This window comes from Hippopotamus amphibius, chromosome 2, assembly GCF_030028045.1.
Source record: "Hippopotamus amphibius kiboko isolate mHipAmp2 chromosome 2, mHipAmp2.hap2, whole genome shotgun sequence".
Classification (NCBI taxonomy): domain Eukaryota; kingdom Metazoa; phylum Chordata; class Mammalia; order Artiodactyla; family Hippopotamidae; genus Hippopotamus; species Hippopotamus amphibius.
The window spans coordinates 130,550,639-130,566,676 of NC_080187.1; the positions used below are offsets into that span (position 1 = coordinate 130,550,639).

The 16,038-nt window shown below is 40.3% G+C and overlaps 1 protein-coding gene across 3 annotated transcripts in view; it reads right to left on the reverse strand.

The window, feature by feature from the left end:
* Positions 1-2,064: 2,064 nt before the first annotated feature.
* Positions 2,065-16,038, reverse strand: part of ASB7 (ankyrin repeat and SOCS box containing 7) — a 43,973-nt gene continuing 29,999 nt past the window's right edge. For 2 of the 3 annotated variants that reach the window (XM_057722994.1, XM_057722995.1), the window contains exons 5-6: positions 14,765-15,370; positions 2,065-3,301 (exon numbers count right to left, since the gene is read on the reverse strand). In XM_057722994.1, coding sequence (XP_057578977.1) covers positions 3,162-3,301; positions 14,765-15,370 — 746 coding nt within the window. In that variant the 3' untranslated portion in view covers positions 2,065-3,161. Of the gene's footprint in view, positions 3,302-13,336; positions 13,476-14,764; positions 15,371-16,038 lie in introns of those variants that run through there. The other variant, XM_057722996.1, reaches the window with a different exon arrangement.

Consider the following 16,038-nt stretch of genomic DNA (forward strand, 5'->3'; position numbering starts at 1 on the left):
ACATGAAAGCTAAATTTGTGGGCAAAGGGCCTCGTCCCAATCACATTCTGGGCTGATGAGCAGTTCTGCAGGAAAGTTAGAATCTCAGTTTTCGCATGGTCCACTCTGGTAATGAAACTACACATTCTCGTCTCGTAGGGGGTGTGTCTGACAAATCAAGCTAGACTCCCTCACGCTCCAGATGTGTTCTCTTGCTACTGCCAGAACACGGAATTCTCTAGCGGAAATGCTGTTCCAAGCATGACGGAAAATGAATTAAAGAAACAACAGTCAAGTCCTCCAAACTAACACGCGTGGGTTATTCTGTAGTAAATAGTTTAGAAATATGGGAATTAAATAATCTAAAAAAACACTCTTACTCTGATGTACATTTATAAACACAAATATTTACACACAAAGAAAAATCTTCTGTTTTCAAAAGATGAGGTTTGCCGTTCATGAATGATCATGATCTTTTATGAGCGGTTTCTTTGGTGTACTTGCCAAATAGTTTTTTATAAAGGTTTAGTAACAGGCTTAAATAATAAATTTCAAAAGAAACATAGAAGGATCAGTGACAAGTTTGATACTATTATGAACATTTCCATCAAGATTCTGGAAAAACCAATCAGTGGATTTTCTGAAACTATTTGCTCTCATTTTGTTACTACAGAATGCTTCTCTGCCAATCAAATTCAAGTGCAGACCTGCAAATTCATCCCTACATACCACCAGTTACCAACTTTGAGACATTTTAGTTATTGTTAAATATATGTGATTGGGATTCTATTAACAACAAAAATAAAATATTCTTTTTAAGCTTCCAGAAAAATCAAACCTCAAACAATAAATAATGGAATTATATACTTCTTCATTAAATAGAAATTTTGATTCCAGGAAGAGCAGTCAATTTTTTTCTGAAGTTGCAGCAGCAATACAGAACAAAGAATTTACCTTCATCTGATCTTTTTACATGGAATTCCCTGACTCAAACTCAGTGGCTAACTTAGTTTGGAAACCTTTCAATGGCTGGGGAAAGAAAATAATTTTAAACTAACTGAATAAATGAACAGACACATGAGGAAATAAGCCCTGTGCGAACGTAACATTAACATCACTGCTCAGAGTGCAGCACCCCGCACGCCCTCCCATCTTCTCATCTCCCTGGGCCCGGGGTTTCAGGGAGAAGGAACACAATTCATTTCTGGCCATGCCAGGTCCCTGAAGACGCAAACGTGTCTTAGCTCGGACCTGAGTATTGGTTTCCAGAATGAGAACACAGCTCAGCTCCTAGCTTCACAAAGGGCTCTCTCTCAGAAGATAACTTTTTGGAGATATTTTTATGGAAAAAAAGACAGACCACCCATTTCTATCCATCACGTTCCAGTTACAGCTTTGGGATGGTTACGAAACTGGCCACACTCTTAGTGGCTCCCTGCAGAAGAGGCTATGGACCCCAGCCGTGATCCCCCACATCATCCTCTTCCCAAAGCTGCCCGAAGTGGCCCATTCTTCAGAAACCTGTACCCAGCCCAGGCCCGGCAGATCGGATATCCAATGCCACAGCTACTCTGCATCCAAGAGAATAAACTTTGTGCTTGAGGAAATATCACTGCTGGCTCTGAAAAAGGGTAGAGCCAGAGCAGACTCCTAATTCTGCTTAGTTATACTTTTCAGGTGCAATAGCTTTATATTTAATGACTTAAAACTAGAAATTCAGACAAGAGAAGCCCTTCATCTTGTAAACTTCTGATAAAAAATTTATTACTAGCGTGTAAATATTCTGAAATTTCCCAAAGCACTAAGAACAATACTGGGATATTTTTAAAGTTTCTTCTGAAGCTAATACGATGGCAAATCAGGCACAGAACTCATTTCTAAGGGCATCCCCATGGACCCCTAATGCCTCTGAAACCATTGTTAGTGACACTGTCATATTTATGTTTACACTGCAAACATATGCCAATCAACCCAGAAAATAACTGTTCTGAAGAGCGTCACTGTGGATAACTTTAAAATAGACAGGAAATGCTTAATGAGCATACTAGGAATTAACCAGACTTACAAATGTGCACCCATTAGAAATTTTACCCTTGAGAAATTTTATTTCAACTGGGAAGAAAAAAACACCATGAAACCACCCCAAATTATTTAACCATTAAAGCCAAATGGTTTAACAATATTTTGGGCTATTTTTAGGGAATACTCTACCACCAGGACATGAAATTTTCTGCTTAAAGTGAAGTAAAAGATAAAGCTTAAAATGGAGACTGCAACTGACATACTACGGCTCTGCAATTAAAAGTAAAGTGGTGGTTCCCGTTCTCACAGGCATGTCAAAGCCAGCTGTGGAACGAGGAACATCAAGTGAAATAAGGGATAAAATACACCAGAGAGAGTATTGCACTGGAGGCACTGTTTTAAAAACAGAATATGTGGGCTTTAGAAAGTTATTTTCTTTCCCATTAGTTTTTTTAAAAGCACAATTCAACTAGAGACAGAAGTTGAGACCCAATGTCTCTGGGTAGTGTACTACAGTTGTTAAAAAAATAAGTTAAAAACAAGAGCACACCAACAGGAAAGCAGAGGTACTGGATTTATGTCATCCAAAAGCTACATTAATTAGGAAAAGAACAGTTTGAAACAGCCAATTTGCACTCATTAAAAATGAATGAGGTGACAGCATTACTTTAACAATTTCTTAGGGTATTTTCCAGTAGAACCCAGGACACCCTGGGTGAAACTGTGCCTCCAAACTGTAACAAGTGCTCTGCTGGTTTAGAATAATATTGTGCACGCCAATGCAACCATAAATTTGGAAACGGTAAATTCTCCACTCCAAACCTGCTTGTGTCATTTTGGAAAAACAATTGTTTTAAATGCACTATTGTATAGAAAGCTTGGACCTCTTAAACTTGGACCAAGAAACCAAATTAAGACCTTCAAGCATGTGGGGTGGGTGTGTGTTTGTGTGTGTGTGTGGGTGTGTGTGTTTATATATATAAAAAAATCCCTCCCCTACAATGAAAACCAAACAAACAAACAAAAAAACCTAAAAGTGTATACCTGCTTTCTGACTTCACAGCAAATCAGAAATTGCATAGGATATACTTTGTGCAAGGCAAAAAGCCTTTTAAGTATCTGGAATATAACTCCTAATCTTGCTCACAGTTCTGTGTATATCAGATATCATCAAATTTGTGTTTTAAGTAGTCTTTCATGACCTTGGCAATTGGTAGTTCATCAAGTAGCTTTAGGTTTTGAAGGCCTATACACTGTCGAATTTTAATTCGGCACAGGTCCTGCAAATTTCTGGGCTGTCCTAAAGAGAGAGAGAGAAAAAAAAAAGTTACAAATCTGCAAAGCACCACATTTAAGGCAGGCTTTAAAGGTTCTGAAAAGAACAGTTTATTTCACTGGGAAGTGTTTTTCTGTGGACTTTACATGCAAAGGATCAGAGACTCCAGCTAAGAGGACATGTCCTGGGTACCTTCCTATGGCATCTCATTTGATCCTTTTCACATCCCTGGGATGGTCGATATTTTCACTTCCATTTTACAAATAGGGACACTAAGGATCAGGGATTTTAGTCAACTGCTCTATGTCAGACGACCAATTAAAGCTTTTTAGACCGAAGCTAAAACCAGTTCTTCTGATTCTAAGCCTGGTATTCTTACCATTACAAACTGGAATGTCAGTTCTTGTCCCAGGTAGGCCTCTAACATGCTGGGTGAAACTGTGTGAGCAAATCACTCTTCTGGGCCTCAGTTTCTCCATCTGAAAAGTGAGGGAACTAAAAGAGATTCTTTCTAACATGGCTTCCCGGCAGCTCACTGTGCAGGGAGTGGAACACAATCCTGGGGAGCTCTCCCGAATCACGTCTGCCCTGCTGCTCACCATGATTCTGGACCCAGCAGAACCTTGGCTGTGGGGAGGAGGGTGTGGACTGGGAGGGCAGGGGTGGGGCGGAAAAAGCACCCCAAGCTATTCTGAATCTCCGTCTCTTCAAATCTGCCATCCTGACCATCTGCCAGTAAAAGCCTATAACCCAACTCCGAAGAAAAATTACAAAATTCAATTTCTTTCACCTTTGAATATGACGTTTTACCAAAACAATACAGATGGCCGCAAACACAAGCAAACTTTCTTTGCCATAGAGCCTCAGCAGTGTTTGGATTCACCTAAGCTCTACTTTCATATTAAACGGTAATAATAACACAAATTAACATACGTTGAATGCACACTCTGTGCCACGCAGTCCTGTAAGCTCCTGACATATACTCACCTGTTTAATCCTTTTACAAGGTAAGTGCTTTGATCATCGCCCACGCTTTACAGACTGCTTGCGTCTCTAAGATTAAGTAACATGCTCAAGGTCAAGCTGAATGCCATACTTCAGCAGTTCTCACACTTCTTGGTCTCAAAACCTCTTTACACTTTAATTACCACATTAGAGGTTAAAACAGAAATTTCAGAAATACTTAATTCATTTAAAAATAATAAAGATAAACCTATTACATGTTAACATAACACTGTTATGAAAGTAACAATACTTTTAAAAATAAATGAGAAGAATGGCATTCTTTCACATTTCTGCAAACCTTTAAAGGTCTGGTTTAACAGATGATAGCTGAGTTCTCATATACGCTCCTACATTCAATCTGCTGTGATGGGGACTTCCTAGGTGGTGCAGTGGTTAAGAATCCACCTGCCAATGCAGGGGACGTGGGTTCGAGCCCTGGTCCGGGAAGATTCCACATGTCACGAAGCAACTAAGCCCGTGAGCCGCAACTACTGAACCTGCGCTCTAGAGTCTGTGAGCCACAACTATTGAGCCCCTGTGCTGTAACTACTGAAGCCCACACGCATAGAACCTGTGCTCTGCAACAAGAGAAACCACCACAGTGAGGAGCCCACGCACCACAATGAAGAGTTGCCTCCTGATCGCCACAACTAGAGAAAGCCCATGTGCAGCAATAAAGACCCAATGCAGCCAGTAAATAAATACATAAATTTATTTAAAAATAAATCTGTTGTGATGAAACTACACCATCCAGTCTCTGGGGAAGTCCACTTACTCTCACAAAAGAAGGAATGTGGAAAAGACAAATGTCTTAGTATTATTATGAAAATCATGTTGACCTTGTTATCCTGAAAGGCTCTGGTTAACTCCAGCAGGTCCCCAGGCCATACGTGGAGTACTACTGCTATACTTAGTACTTACTTGAACTGTATGCATTTACAGTGATCACCATTATTCAAAATTAGCTAATTCTTTACAAATGAAAAAGGGTCCTTAAAACTCAGACCTCTGCTCTGTAAGGCCTCTGAACATGTGCTTTCCAAGGGGTACTTAATACATGGTTTCTCAACAGAAACACAGCTGAAGCTACTGCTTTCCTAAAAATGGCTGTAAGCTAGGGGCACGTGTATCTGTGGACGTCTGCCTAAGGATCTGTGAGAGGCTGTAGCACGCACTCATGAGTCTCTTGGTGTGGTTATGTCCTCCTCAACGTCCAGATCTCTGTTAAAAGGGCACTGCTAAAAGGGAGATGAGGTCAGATTCCCCATCAGATACTTTCCAAGCTCCTTTTCTCTACAGTACTTAACAAGGCTAAGATTTTACATTTACTTGGTGATTACCCATTAACGCCCATCTTCCTCATGTGTTCCATGAGGACAAGACGATTTCTGGCTGCCAGTGCAAAAGCCCATTGCCCGACACAATACTCAACAAATACTGGTTGAACAAATGAATACTTAATGGGCTTGCCTTAAAGTATGAAACAGTGAACTCACTGCAAAACACACCCTTGTCAACAGCAAATCATTTTCTAACCTGTTTTGAATTATTTTTCACCACCATTCATGGGCTACCTTTAGGAAGAGAATAAATCACCACTGTCATTTTTCAATAAATGCTTACGGTATTTGATCTGCAAATACAAACCAGAATATGATTCAGATTTGAATCTTTTTTTTTTTTTTAAAGAATTTGATTTTCCTAATAGATGGCAGGTTCTTTTCAAGTACAATATTAATGAAAAGAACAACCACAATGTATTCAGGCAAAAAACAGATGACATAAAATTGACATATATAAATATACATGTGTACTTAAATGAAAACATATCATCTAACAATGTGGAAAAACTGTATTATTGGAATTTGCTTAGCTAAGGTAGAAAAGATTTTCTTTAAGAAAATCTTTTAAGATTTTCTTAAATTCTTTAAGAGACAAAAGGTTCCAAATAGGGGATCTTCTGATGGTCTCGTTTTGTGGTAGATTACACCCTCCAAAAATGACCACAGCATCTCCTATGCCTCATGATCTTTTTCACAATGCGACTGGGTATCACCCCATCGTTGTGAGATGGTATCTGGGTTCCCTCTCTTTGAAACTGGGTGGGCTTGTGACTATGGTGGAACTCATAAGTCATAGCTTTCACCTGGCTCTTGGGACATTCACTCTTGGCACACAGCTATCACCATGACATGAAGAAGTCCCGGCAGTCTACCAAAAGGAACTGAGGTCACTCACTGCCCAACAGTCCAGGCTGAGCTCCCAGCCAAGTGCCCACACAACTAGCCAGCCATTGGAGTGAGCCATTTTGAAAGTGGCGGGGCACCAGTCAAGTGGCTCCAGATGACACTGCTTGGAGCAGAGAAGTAAAATAATCAACTATTACTACTTTAAGCCACTAAATTTTGCAGCATTAGATAACCGAGTGATATTCTGGGATGTGAAAGTAAGGTATTGTCACTGGGACCAGGTAGGTGGAAAACCTCTGATGAGGTTGTTGGTCAGGGCTTAAAAGAAAGTTTTAAAAATGTTACTAGAAGCTGGAGGAAAGGGGAGACTTTTAACAGCTCAATAAATTCAAGTGGCAGAGCTACAGAAATCCTACCACCCTCAGAAGCTACTGATGCCTGAGCCTTTCCCAGGGAAAAATGCACTTTCTATGGCTAAATGTCAGAAAGTTTTACTCAATTTGCTACTGAATTTTCTTCTTCTTAAGCAGTGTGTTGTGGCAGTCTTTTAATGTTTGAGGAGAATCCGACCTTTTGAAGATTTCTTGACCATGTGTATGTGACCATCTGCCTACATACCTGTCGCTGTGCGGACTTAGCTGAGAAAAGCACAGCCTGAACTTCACTTTCTTAAAATTATAGAAGAGTCATGATTTATATTCTTACTTTTTTTTAAAGTCTGAAATTCTGCAACTAAAACATATTACTTGACTACTACTAAAATTTAAATAAAGACATACTTCAGGTTACTGTAGTGTTTATAAAATAGTGTTTTTAAATGCCCCTGACTGATGTTCTAGAAAGCAACCATCTTAAGTACTTGACGGATTAAGTCTCAGCAAAACAGTTTATCCAACTCATTTCCATTTGCCTAATCTTTTTCTCTTAGAAGTATGAGCCCTTTATTTTTCAAATTCCTTTTGGTCAATTTAATTATTTAAAAAGTTTCCATTTGAATAAAATATTATAAAATTATATTCTAAATTATTTAAAGTATCAAGTAAATTAATATGATATAAAAGTTATTTTAAATAATTCCTTTTATTAATTCCTTCAATTCCTTAAAAGATACAAATCAAAATATCAATACAACCCGGCACTCCCTTTTACATACCACTGAAGCATACCTGAGTGCCTGCTTCAAGTATCTGAACAGCATCCACTAGAAACACAGATCACTGCATTACCTTAGACTCCTCTGGATATTAAACACAAACCCAATTGGCATCTTCTCTGCCTTAAGAATAATTATTCAAGAGCCTGCCATGCTATGCAAAATAATAATAATAATAATCATAAGGTGTTTAGTGAACAGTGAAGTAGGTAACTTTTTCAAGGACTCCTTGGCACCTGTGATATGCCACTGTGCACAGTTAATCTCTGAAACTGGGACCTAGAATCCAGGGTACTAGTCTCGTAAACAGACATGAATCATGAATCTGTCTTACCGTCAGAGCATCTGACAGAACAATTGTACAGACATACTTCAGCAACCACTGACCTCCACAGATCCTAGGTATGGTAAATATGCTGACACAGGGCACACAGTAACTTAAAACATCCCATTTTATCCACAGACAGTAACTGCAAACAGAAATATGTCAGAGATTCATCAAAGTTCTACAGTGCTCGGCTAACAGGGTGTCCTTAAAATCCTGAGTGTAGAAATTGTACACCACTAGGTCTCAGCTTTTTAGTTTTAGGACTGCTTTGCATTCTTAAAATTGGAGGACCTCAAAGAATTTTTGTTTGTGTGTGTTGTATCCATCTGGATTTACCGTATCTAGAAATTAAACTTTATAAATTTTAAACATACTTCTTGGTCCACTTAAAATAATGGTAATAAAGTCATCATCAGTTGAAATAAATTTTTATGGGAAAAAAAAATCTGCTTTCCAAAACAAGAAAGATTTCATGAGAAGAGTGGCACTGTTTTACATCTTTGCAACTCTCTCTCAGATCTGGCTTCAGGGAATACAGCTGGATTCAGAGACCTGCTTCTGTGTACCATCTGCTGTAATATGCTATCTTGACTGAAGTCCACGAGGAATATCCAGACCTCACATAGGTAGTTGGAAAAAGAAGGAATATTTTAATGACCTTTTTAGATAATGGTGGATCTTCTTTGATACTTCACCAAAACTCAATAAGAGGTGTTTCTTTAAAGGTTAGATGCAATATGGAATCTGAAGCCAAATCAATGAACTTTTTTATACTCCTGCACATTAAAACCCATTGGTCTATTTTGCCCTTTGAATGGCTCTTTTACCCATGCATGATTTTGTAACAACATGCATTAGTCGTTTGGCAAACACTGGCTACCTGGGTTATGCAGATCTTCCAAATGTTGACCCAATTCATCACATGATATAAAAAAAAAAATCACTTTTGTTAAATATCTCTCCTGCCCTCAAAAAACCCTTTACATATTGGGAAACTGTCAACGTCCCAGTGGCAAATACAAACTTTTCCAAATTCTACTTTTCACTTGAAAGCTCAAATTTTATGACTCACCATAAATACCGTCAGTTGTTTTCCTTAAGATGACAAGTGAACTTTATTCATTTGCAAGAAAAAGTCTACCAAATACCAAAGCCTAAACAGCAATAGTTTGGCTGTCCGTCCATCCTTCAGGTAAAAATGGTATTCCACCAAGAAAGCTACTGGTTCAGCTCAAACAAATCACAGACATACTTTTCCTCAATTCAATCACAGCACTTCATTACACAGCAAGGATATTTTCAATTTCCATCCCACAGAATATTAAAAAGGTACATACTCAAAGGGATAAGATTTAACAAAATTAAATCAAGACATTCCTAAATGGAACTGGGACACGCTTTACTGAGATTGCCTTGTGGTGAAAAACACAACTGCTACTAAGCTCTGGGGCCACTGCCTCGATTATTGCTGAGGTGCCTGATGTTTTACCCACCACTGCTTTTACACCATCAGTGCAAAAGTCAATGCAGTAAAGAAGGCAAATAACAGTACTGTTAAGAAATCAGTTTTGACCTTGTGGGCACCTAAAACTGTCTTGAGGACCCTCAAGGGTCCACACTGTTGTACATGAACCCCCAAAACAAAATAATATAAAGCAATAAGAAGCAAGATAACATCCCCTTTAAGAGTGGTTATTCGTAAGAATTTTTAAAAGAAGGGACCCCACGGACTATGGTCTAATTCCCCCATTTTTCAGACAAGAAAACAGATCCATGAGGCAGGCGGAGGCTAAGCAGCTTGCCCAAGTTTATTCGGTAAGTCAGACACTGGGCCAAGAGCCCATTAGCAGCTCTCTCCACTACCGGACTCAGCTGATTCAACTGCACCCATGACACAGGCACAGCTGAGAAACCTTCACGACGCTATAAGGGTGCCACATGCCTCGGAATCCAAGTGGAAAGGATGATTTTCACACTGCAGGTAAAAGTGATAAAAATAATGGATAGACTTCTGGTTTCAGCTCCAACATACAAAGGACTTGAAGTCATCATTACTCCAGTCCTTACAAGAAGAAAAAGCTAAACAAACTCATAATCAATGACTTATCTAGGACCTATCAGTAAACTGACGTCGCAGGGCAAACCACCATGAAATCTGGAGAGGGAATCAGATCTAGAATCACAGCTGAAATCTGTGCACCTGCAGCAGAAGCTACTGGAGCTACAAACGGGTAGGAACAGTTCAATGGTCATTTTAACAAACTGCCAGGAGCTGTATGTGGACCAGCCTGAGAGTGAGAGCCACAGTCTTAGGAAACCCCTGCTTGTTCTGAGTTTTCCTTTCAGGAACCCCAACAGGTCCTCACATGAAGAGCCAATAAAGCCCCTTTCATGGCTCTGGCAGGGGGAGGGTGAGAAAAACCATCTGACATACACTCAGAGACTTCATAACAAAGGTCTGTTCCCCAAGAAAAGAGACTTCGCCAGTCTTAACCCACCTGGAGAATAAACATTTCTCTGGCTCCAGCCACCTCAGTCCTCTTATCTCACCAAGGTGTGGGTATCTGGGGGTGGGGGGTTAGGGCATGAAACAGGGGAGAAGGCAAAACTGCTCTCATGGAATGTCTCTCTCTTAAAAGATTTTCATATTCTGAATAACCCCTTAACTAGGAAAGTTTACATTGTAGGGCAGGGAGACAAGGGGAAAAGAGCACTAGATTACAATCCGATTGCTCAGGAAGAGTTCCATTATCATTTAACCATTTCCTCAGGGTAAGCTTTACTTACAAAATACCTTTCTTTTTCTTCAGTGGGATCTTCCCGGCCCAGGGATCGAACCTGTGTCCCCTGCACTGGCAGGCGGATTCTTAACTGCGCCACCAGGGAAGTCCCCGAAATAGTCTTTCTTGAAATTTTAATGTTGCACCTTTTTAAACAACACTTTCTTGTGCTTGCTCTTTCTTGTGCAATAAATGTTCATTTTTTTCCTTTGAATTGGGCAAACATTCACACAATCTCTGCTCTTTACCTTCAGCTAGAGAATTTTTGCCCATTCCTATATGCCAGTTTCCATGAACCTCTTAGCTCCAAATGGTGTTTGTGCAAACGCTACGTACAAATTACTCTACTTTAACTGTATGCATTTGCATGACCCTCAGAATGAGTGTCTCGTAGACCTCCATCAATGGACCTCCATCATCCTCCACCAGTGGACCTCCATCATCCTCCATCAGTGGACCTCCATCATCCTCCATCAGTGGACCTCCATCATCTTCCATCAGTGGACCTCCGTCATCCTCCATCAGTGGACCTCCATCATCCTCCATCAATGGACCTCCATCAGAGTGTCTGCTGCTGTCTGTCATCATCACCATTTCTACCTGTCATTGGTCATGTCTTCACTGCTGTCTCTGTTGTTGTCCCTTTAGTTTATTTGCTCCACTCGCTCTTTTTTTTTTTTCCTTTTTTTCTTTCCTAGTAAAAGAACTAAAAGATCAAAAACTGGCTTCTCTAAGCAGGAAACATCTTTCCCTCAGAAAGGTGATCCTCATTCTCCAGGTGTGATCCTTGGCTCTTCTTAGTGGTATTTATTGTTCCAGGGCACAAAAAAAGCTGCTTCTTCAGTTGACTGGCTTTCTGGAGGAGACAACATTGGGTTTCAGCCATTCTAGAAGGCAGAGGTTTCTGGAAGTCTGTCTGTAGAGTAACAACAGCTTTTTGTGGCTTCTCCCTCTCCTGTGAACAACAAGGCACCTGCAGATACTACTTTATAACTAAGCCCCTTGACCTGCTCTGTTTTTATGGAGTGTGTATCAGAGTTTTTATGGCAATTTTTCTAAAAAGCCATAGTAGCTTTTAGATTCTAGGATTATGATTGTCTTGAGCTCTTCCAATTTAAACAACTTGCTCTCTAGTAAAATGGCCCTGAATAAAGACCACCAAGTGGCATTTCTGCTGTCCTTACACCTCAGGAGTCTGAGTTCTCAGATTAGAGGCCAAGGACTTGGGGCCTAGAGAGCGGTGACTCTCAGCAACAGCACAGACTGGAAGGAGCTCAGGGATTTGCTGAATGCTCCCTGAACTGCCCAGCCATCTTTCACTCTGGCTTTCAAGAGAGCCAGTACAGAGCTCCAGAGAGCATCAGCTACAGTCCTTCTAGCACACAATTATTCACTAGGAAAAGGAAATCTAATAAATAATGCACAGGTGAAGCAGAAACACTTAATTTGCTTTTGGCAGGAAACATCACTGATGGCAAAGTCAAGAAGTAATGAATTATGTTGCAGCATCTGAAGGCAGAAGATAACTGCAGTCTTCCAAGGACAGATGGTTCTTAACTTCTGAAAAATATCCCAAGTTCGCTCAGCCACCAGCCTTTACGGATGCAGTGAATCAGCCAACCCACACTTACAGAGGACCTACTAGGTGCATGGCTCTGCTCCAGGTGCAGTGGAGAACTCAAACACAAAGGGGCAGTCCCATCGATTTTTCTACCTGCCCTAATTTTAAAGGTATGTGTGAATCTCTTTTTAACTCAATATCCTTGCTCTCCAGCAGCACTCCAAGGTGGAACTGAGCAGCTCCACAGGCCAGGAGCTGAAGGGGCAGTTCCTCCCATCCCCCTGGCTGCCTGTCTTCATATGCAGACTACACAACAGTTTATAGAGTTGCAAATAGAGGCTAGGGTAGAATAAGGATCTAAGGAATTCGCTCTGTAGGTAGCAGGCCAGCCCTTGCTGTTCATCCACCCTCATTTAATTATATATTTTATTAAAAAAAAACAAAAAACACATATAGCACTTAAAATGTGCCAGATACTGTTTTAAGTTCTTTACAAATATTAACTCATTCAATCCTCACAATAAGCCTATAAGACAGATATAATTACCCCAATTTTAAGATGAGAAGATGAGGCCACTGAGGCAGAGTGGTTAGCTAACCCATCCAAGGTCACAGCAAATATGTGGTAGAGCTAGAGCTGGAGCTAACTGTAGTCTAACATAGTCTAGCCCTAGTCTATGCCACTGACCACTAAGCAAAGTATTTAGCAAACAGGCTGCAGCATTTATGTGTATAACATGCCTTCTTGAAGGCAGCTAAGGTAATTTAACCACAAGTCTCTAGTGTTAAAGTTAAAACAAAGATAGCAACAACAAAAAGATATTCAGAATTTATTAAGAATAAGATATACTTTATAGGCTATATACCATGACAGAATTCTAACCTCAAGTTGAAGAGTAATCTTATCTTTCACAACCCCAATACCTCTATCAGTCTATAAATAAAAACTGCTAGAATATTTGCAGAGAATCAGCATTTGAACTTCTGCTGCAGTCTTTTCCTAAAATGTGGCATGGATCTGAAGAGTCAGCTGGGGAGGAATCAGCACACACAATGTCTCCTGTCGCTGGGTACATCAGTGTGCCTCAAAGCTTTCTGCGAGGGACCACCTACCAGACGGCCTGAAACACCTCTCCCAAGGCAGGCATATCTGTGCTGTACAGGTCGACAGCCACGAGGCACCTGTCGACGTTTAAATTTAAATTAATACAATTAAATAAAATTAAAAATTGAGTTCCTATGTGGCACTTGCCACATAATAAGTGCTCAACAGTCACATGGGGCTAACGGCTACCACAGTGGACAGCACAGAGACCATTTCCATCATCACAGAAAGTTCTATCAGACAGCACGAGTTAGACCCTGAGTGTGATTTCTTTTTATGTTTGAGTCTGAATATACTGAGTTGTAATAATTTCATCCTTTCCTTCTTATGAATAAACAAAATCCAAATTACACTTCATTTCTTCATAAGTTTTCTACTCCCAAATTCAGCTCTCAGGGGGACAGCAGATTATTTACAAGCAGGTCAAGTAAACTCCTTACCCTCCAGTACCTGGTATCCAGAATGTGTTTCTTTTTCCATAACAATGAGTGAAACATAAAAATTAGGTGAGGAAAGGGGAATTCATTAAAAAGCGTGGCAGACAAACGTTCTGTTCATAGACCATAGCTTCATGTTGGATGTTAAGCTCTGAGACACATACCTGACTGGTCACAAGAAAACTGGACGGGAGACGGTGGCTACTCCACACGAACTAATACCTTTGCTAGAAAAACACAGGTGCCACTGCACACAGTGGGTCAGACACGTCCTGGCTTAAAAAAAAAAGTGCCCACACAAAGACAGGTCAGTTACATTGTCCCACTGGGCCAGAGACAGTGGCACCAAATTTTCCATTGGGAGCAAATTTTTCCTTACAACACTTCCTAATTTCTATCATCCTTAACCCGCACTACTAGGATGCATAATAAGTAACACTGCTGTCCCACTTCATGTGTGTTCACGCTGCAAAGAAGCAGACAAGCAACAATAAAACACGAGCAATAGCTTAGCAATGAAGCACAAATTCTAGGACATTTCCATAGCTCGGGATGCTAAGATCCAAAAGTCTCCTTCTAATTCTTCAATCTCAATTCCATGAAAGCGTGGAAAGACTATGCTCATGACCAGTAGGAACTGCCTTGTTCTAACATCGATCTTTGTTAATTTAGAAAATTCTCCTCTCTGTGTCCCTTTCTCCATTTCTTCTCTCACCCTACCTAACCCCCATTTACTTTTAGTAACACAATTGAATTTTTTATGAAATCTTGTGATATAGAGCTTTCTTTTCATTTCAGATGAATGGAATGAGCAGGGTTAATAAGAATCATTAACGTCTGGCCATTTTCATTTGTAAAAACACCTTAAGCTCCTCAGAAGACGCAAAAATTTTTAAAAATGTAATAATAGTAATAATTAAATTACATACTTGTGACTTCTTGTAAGAAATCCAAACACGGCCGACTACTTCCAGAAATGCTTATTGAAACAGCCAATGGGGTCTGTCCTTCATAGTTCCTTGTGTTCGTGTCCGCTCCGTAATTATATAACATCCGCGCACAAAGCACATCATCCCTAAGGGCAGACAAATGTAAAGGAGTCTGTCCATCTTCTAAGCGACCCAAGTTTGTGTCTGCGCCTCTCTGAAGGAACATTCGGCAGTAAGAGTGATTGCTTTTGATCACAGCGTATCGCAACAGGAAACCGTTCTGAATGTCGATGTTGGCATTGTGGTCCAGGAGGATTTTCACACAGCTGGACCTCTCTCGGATAATGGCGAGCTGAAGCGGCGTTGTACCTTTATCACTGAGCGGGTCGACCTCAGCCTTGAACTCCAGTAGGAGTCGGACAAATGAGTCCCTACCGTAGTGAGCAGCCACGTGAAGCGGAGTCCAGCCATCGTTGCTTTTTGCGTTAATAATGTCGCTCCTGTATTCAGATTCTAACATCAGGCGTGCAATCCGGGCCCGGCCATGCATAGCTGCATAATGAAGCGCGGTGAAGCCTCCGATTAAGTCCTTCACTGTGGGATCAGCTAGAGTTAAAACCGAAATTAAAACATTAGCAGACTCTGAGACAAAGCAATGGACTGTGCCAGGGCACAGCACATCTCAGCCAATTCTCCTATGAAATGTGAAATGACTAAACACTGTGATGAACAGCAAGTCCTTCCTGCCTCAGCTTAACTGAAATACAGCTTTAATGGAAAATACATTTTGGTGGAAAGCCATCAAACCTGGACGAACAGGATGAGTACATGACTTACAAAGCGTTTGAAAGATACATACAAAGAAGCACAGAGTCCAGATCACCACATTCCCTCTCTTTGCTTCCCAACTCCCTCATCTCTGTACTGTTTCATGTTTCTCTTCTGTTTTGAACTTTTTGTTTTATTTTCTCTTGTGCTGCTTCTTGGTCTTAAAAAGAAGCATGTGTAGCAACATCTGCTGCTCTAGATTACCGATATGTACTGTGGTCTGGCAGATGGTGTTGTTTTAGGATGTATTAGGTAAAAACAAAAAAAGTTTTTCTGTGGTCTGCAAAAATTCCAAAGCATGTAAGATATATGTTAAGTGATCTTGATAAATCATGTTTTTATAAGATAAAAGTCTACTCTGAATTCTTCGTTTTACAAGAACTTTGGAGTTTTAAAGAATTAAGCAGCACACGTGTGAAAAATTGGGAGAAACCTCAGCACTATAT